Source organism: Giraffa tippelskirchi, chromosome 2 (assembly GCF_054371585.1).
Source record: "Giraffa tippelskirchi isolate mGirTip1 chromosome 2, T2T-mGirTip1v1.2.pri, whole genome shotgun sequence".
Taxonomy (NCBI): Eukaryota; Metazoa; Chordata; class Mammalia; order Artiodactyla; family Giraffidae; genus Giraffa; species Giraffa tippelskirchi.
Window position 1 is genome coordinate 82302237 of NC_137276.1, and position 6127 is coordinate 82308363.

The window sequence follows — 6127 nt, forward strand, 5'->3', positions numbered from 1 at the left end:
GAAGAGATTTAAGCACTTTGCCAGTGAAGTCACACTTCTGAATGTTTATTTCTTAGTCATTTGAAAATCTTTCTATCATGATGTGTTTTATAAAAAAACTATGATTTGATTATCTTATCTTGGGCACATTAATAATAATTTGGGAGAAAACCTCTAGTGGATCATACCATTCATAGTTACATTTGAAATAGAATTAAGTTTTCAATTAATATTATCAGTAACTTGAAGTGTAAATCAGAAAAACCTGAGGTCAAGTTCACCTCTGTAATATCTGTGGGAAAAGGATTTGCTAGTGTAGTAAATGCAATGATGTGAACAAGATTTTTTAACTTGTTCTACAAAGTAGGCTCAACTGTTTAAATATTTAAATGTAGAAGTATATAAAATTGATTAAATGATTACAAATTATTCTTTCTTAATAAAGCAGGAACTTTTTAAAAGCATCTTATTATTTTCACAAGCATGAGAGGAATGTACTTTAATAAGAGTACACTGCATGAGGGACTTTCCTGGTGGTTCAGTGGTTAAGAATCTGCCTTGCAATGCAGGGGTTATGGGTTTGATCCCTGGTCAGGGAACTAAGATCCCACATGCCACAGAGCAACTAAGCCCGAGAGCTGCAACTATTGAGCCCAGATGCTCCGGAGCCCATGCCCTAAAACTAGAGAGTCCATGTGGTGTCAGTGAAGATCCCTAATGACACAATTAAGACACGACGCAGTCAAATAAATAAATAAATAAATAATTTTTTTAAAAAGTCCATTGTATGAAAGTTTTAAAATTCAGACTCAATAAATTCAAGCTGGCTGCTATTCCTGAGCCTGAATTATTGAGGCTTTAATATCATTATGTCTTAGTTTGATCTTTAGGGAAATTCCTAGACAGGATTATAAACAATGTTCTCAGCCCTTACCATTCAGGTGCCTGGTTATCTGTTAGGTGACAAACTTGGAGAAGGTTGAATAAGTCATGAATAAGTATGATGTGCAGCTATGCATTTTGTGATTCAAGTGCTAAACAGGCCAAGTTCTAATTTTAAGAATGTCAATTTGACACTTTTGACAGTGCTGAATTCATCAAAATATTTGGGAATGCAGTGGGCGTAAAAGACTATAGATTTGCATCTTTAGTGGCAGGGCCAAGGACTGGGATTATATTACAACAATGGAACAGTTACTGGGCTGAAAGATAGGATGACAACAGAGATTTTGTGTTTTTTTTTTAAAAAAAAAGAGGGCGGAGGGAGTGAAGAACAAGAAAGAGAGGAAGTTAAAAAAGAACTAAGGAATGAACAGATTTCAATTGATTATCTTTTCGCACTTGGAAAAAAAAGGGTTTCAAGCTGTGAAGTCTAAAGAACTGTTATAGTCATGAACCAACAAGTATAATAAGCAATAAAGAGCTCAAAAAAATACTCATTTAAAAAAGCGACTTCTGTTCTGAACATGTGCTCATCTTTTCCTAAATGATTCCACCCCCATGAATGAAACAGCATTGCTGGGGTCTTTTTTTCATACAAGTAGAAAACTCGTGAAAACCCAACTCAGGCATCTTTCATTCAATCATGTGAGTGACTGTTCAGTTTTTCAAAACTCTATTCAAATTTGACTTTATCAGCTCAATTTTATTCTAAGTATCTTAATATGATCAGGTTTTTACCCAAGTCTTTTACCTTCAACTGAAATATCCTGAATAGCAAAGCGCAGGATGATGGTCCAGATCATACCCAGCGTCATCTTCACGTTGCCATCAACAATTTCTTTAGGTAAGAAAAAAACAACAAAAAATGAGGCTGAAGATAACATAATCATCACTTAAAGTTTTCCTATGAGTCTTCTATAAGTTTTGACTTCAGAGCTATTGGAAAATATACATATGGAAAGACCAGTTTCTGTTTTTGTAAGTGTCGTAGCATGTCTGGTTATAAATGTGGTATTCATAACCAAATGTCTCCAATTTAAATAAATTCTAAGTTAATAATGAGCACGGATCTTGCATATGCAAAGTCACTGAAAACAACCCAGGGATTTCCCAGGTTTAAAGACTAGATGTGCTAAGGTTCCAAATAATCAAACACAAAGAACACAGGCTCATCTTTACTCTGAGTCTTCTTCGCAAGCTCCCCAGTTGGCAGGCTGTTAGATTCAGTTGCAAAATAAACAAATGGCAGGGTAGTCTCAGCTCCCCCTAGACCCTCCCCATCTCCCACAGATTACGGAGACCCTTCCTATTAGTTCTTATTAAGAGTCACTGGGCTGAGGAAACCATAATTCAAAAAAACACACGGACCCCAGTGTTCACTGTAGTACTATTTACAACAGCCAGGACATGGAAGCCACCTAGATGTCCACTGACAGATGAATAGATAGAAAAGTTGTATAAAGCTCCCTGGTGGCACAGAGGGTAAAGAGTCTGCCTACAATGCGGGAGACCCAGGTTCGATCCCTGGGTCAGGAAGATCCCCTGGAGAAGGAAATGGCAACCCACTCCAGTATTCTTGCCTGGAGAATCCCCATAGACAGAGGAGCCTGGCAGGCAACAGTCCATGGGGTCGTGAAGAGTTGGACACAACTGAGTGACTTCACATTCACATATTTACAAGGAGCTATTACTTGGTCATAAAAAGGAATGAAATTGAGTCAGCTATAGTGATGTGGATGAACCTAAAGTATGGTCTACAGAGTGAAGTAAGTCAGAAAGAGAAAAATATTGTATATTAATGCATATATATGCAATCTACAAAAATGGTACTAATGAATCTATTTGCAGAGCAGGAACACAGATGCAGATGTAGAGAACAGACTTGTGCACACAGCAGGGGAAGAAGATAGTAGGATTAACTAAGGGAATAGCACTGACATATATATACGACAATGCGTAAAATACATAGCTAGTGGGAAGGGGAGAAGGCAATGGACCCCACTCCAGTACTCTTGCCTGGAAAATCCCATGGACGGAGGAGCCTGGTAGGCTACAGTCCATGGGGTCGCTAAGAGTCAGACATGACTGAGCGACTTCACTTTCACTTTTCCCTTTCCTGCATTGGAGAAGGAAATGGCAACCCACTCCAGCGTTCTTTCCTGGAGAATCCCAGGGACGGCGGAGCCTGGTAGGCTACCGTCTATGGGGTCGCACAGAGTCGGACACGACTGACGTGACTTAGCAGTAGCAGCAGTGGGAAGAAGCTGCTGTATAGCACAAGGAGCTCAGCTCAGTGCTCTGTGATGACCTAAAGGGGTAGGTTATGGAGAGGGAGAGGGAGGCTCAAGAGGGAGGGGACATATGTATACATACAGCTGATTCACACTGTTGTATGGCAGAAACTAACACAACATTGTAAAGCAATTATACTTCAATTTTTTAAAAAACTCACTGGGCTATATAAACTCTTTCTCCTTCAGATGATTAGTCTGAAGGAGACAGCAGCATATTTGACTCTATTCATTTTTCTGCACAAAGTATAAACAGTTTCTCTTTATTATGTGTAATATAGGAAAAATTATTTAAATTAAAATTATTTTTTAAGGAACGTCACATGTTCTGATTCTTTTCACTGCGGATCACCTCAGTTCCTCCAAAGTCATAATCTTTAAGCTATGATATTTTTCAAACAGAAGTTTTGTCCAGTCCACAGTTGTCATATCTGTCAGCCTTGCCACAATTATTTTAGTTGGGCCTCTTTGATTGCCAGTGAAATATGGACACACTTCAAAATTCCCCATCTGTAATCTTTGGGATCCAATTTTCTAAAGCAATTTACTTTAGGACCATGTTTAGGGTCAGCAGATGGATCTGCCTGGTTCTGAATCTGACACCCTCTAAAAATGTATTAAAGCTTCCCAGGTGGCTCAGTGATAAAGAATCTGCCTGACAATGCAGATGATGCAGATTCAATCCCTGGGTCGGGAAGATCCCCTGGAGAAGGAAATGGCAACCCACTCCAGTATTCTTGCCTAGAAAATTCCATGGGCAGAGGAACCTGGTGGGCTACAGTCCATGGGGTTGCAGAGTCGGACATGACTGAGCACACACACACACAAATGCATAAAGTTCAAATCACATTCATTCTTAAGTTATCACATCCTAGAACAATAAGATCATTGAGATAATGGCAATATCTTCTTAAAATCTAGATGCTGTGTTCTCAAGATAAATGCCTAAAAAAAGAAGCATCTTTGTTTCATGTCAATGTTAAAAATAAGCGCTAAATCAATACAGCTAATAAGTTAAAAGCTTAATATACGAGGGGAAAGTATCAGCTCTATTTGACTCTATTCTTTTCAAACACCTTAGAGCCTTGTCTCCTGTTCACGGTACCCAGAGCTTGGCAAAGAGGCTGAAACAGGAATGGCGGGAGGGAACGGGGAGGGAAGAAAGCAACCAGCTGCAGGCCCACTGCCCTATGGGGAGGTTGGTGCACTTTTCCATCACACCCCATTTACCTTCTGCCCCGATGGACACCAGCTTCACGCCTTTGCTGGCTATGTAATCCAAGGCTTTGTTGACATTAGCGATTTTGTGGAATCGCATTTTTCCTCGGTCAGGTTTGGGCAGCCTTTCCCCTGTCGGGTGAAGAAATAATCATGTAGACACAGAGAAAAGAGCCCCTTGATACGGAATCAAGATGATAAAATTCAGAATACATGCCCTCTTTAAACAAAAATCGTTATCTGACTGTTCCTCGTGTGTCTCCAGTTTCTGTAAATCACAGTACTTTCAAGATGAAATGGACCAGAGCGGAGGCTGTGCTATGAACTCCATATGCTTTTCAGACCTGCTGGGAGAGCCTTGTTTGGTCTATGAGCCAATGTTTAAATGAGTAAGAGAGAAGCTGGCTGGGGCCCCCGCAGCATTTGGAGTGGCTGACCAGCTATGAGAAGAAGTCAGGGAGCCTCATTCAAATTGCAGGGCTCATCTCAGACACAGGAGTATGAGGATACCTGGATCAGGGCAGCCCTGCCTTCATCCATTCTCCAGTCCAATGTCTAAACCAGCTAGCTGACATTCAGGGCAAGGTATAATCCCTCAGAAACTTTGACTCCTGTTTGCAGAGTTAAGCCAATGTGTACACTGGCTTTTGGCATGAAAGACAATTTTTGGAATACACACTAGCTGGACTAAACCTGGACAGGGCAGCCTGGTGAGGAGTTATATAAATGTCATTTTTTCTTCTCTCATTCTGTTTCGAGGTGGGTGGCAGAAACATTATTTTAATAAGTCCATTTTAAACAGAATTCGCTCCTCTTTTAGAAGAGAAAAATAACTCCAGACAGATTGCTCTTTGGAAAGTTTTCTTTGCCAATAATACCATGTTCTTGCCCAGCCAGGTTCAAAGGGAACTTTTTTTTAAAAAAACAGATGCATACATATCTACTGCTCAGACAAACTGGGTATAAAACCTACGAAAAACGAAAAATGTTTAAGACTCACCTGAGATGACTTCCAGAAGTAGCATGAGCTTAAGGCCATTCCGGAAATCTTCCTCGATGTTCTCGATCTGAGTGCCAGCTTTCCTGAGGTGGGAGTTACACCAGGCGGTAAAGGTCTGCAACAAGAAGCAAACGGTGCTGAGCACTGCTCTGTCCACACTCAGTGCCCCTCTGTGTGGACCACACCCAACATCTTACACCTTCTGGGAGATAGGAGGCTGGGGCATCTTGGAATTGGATAAAAGAATGATTTGCAGCCCAAAGGTAAGATATAAGTAACATTTCCTCTTTAGAGATAAAGAAAAGCAAGTCATTTATTTGGTCTAACCACTTGAGGAACTTTTGTTCAGTTTAAACAGGTACACTTTTGGAATTAACATATACACGCTACTGTATGTAAAATGGATAACCAACAAGGACCTACTGTATAGCACAGGGAACTATATTCAACATTTTATAATAACCTATAATGGAAAAGAATCTGAAAAAGAATATATATATATATATATATATGTACGCATATATCCCCCTCAAAGCACTGCATGAAGGAACCATGCCGTGCCCAGTCCCTTCAGTCGTGTCCGACCCTTTGCAACCCCATGGACTGTAGCCCACCAGGTTCCACTGTCCATGGGATTTTCCAGGCAAGAATACTGGAGTGGGTTGCCATTTCCTCCTCCAGGGGATCTTCCCCACTT

General features: G+C 40.4%; 1 protein-coding gene across 35 annotated transcripts in view; it reads right to left on the bottom strand.

Moving 5' to 3' along the window:
- Positions 1-6127, bottom strand: part of ACTN2 (actinin alpha 2) — a 77764-nt gene that overhangs the window by 39503 nt on the left and 32134 nt on the right. For 22 of the 35 annotated variants that reach the window (XR_014076597.1, XR_014076598.1, XR_014076601.1 and 19 more), the window contains exons 2-4: positions 5431-5545; positions 4443-4562; positions 1673-1759 (exon numbers count right to left, since the gene is read on the bottom strand). Coding sequence is in view for 26 of the 35 variants with exons in the window: in XM_081569343.1 (XP_081425469.1) it covers positions 1673-1759; positions 4443-4562; positions 5431-5545 (322 nt within the window). In the remaining 9 variants the exon portion in view is untranslated. Of the gene's footprint in view, positions 1-1672; positions 1760-4442; positions 4671-5374; positions 5601-5966; positions 5985-6127 lie in introns of those variants that run through there. The other 13 variants (XM_081569337.1, XM_081569338.1, XM_081569329.1 and 10 more) reach the window with 11 other exon arrangements.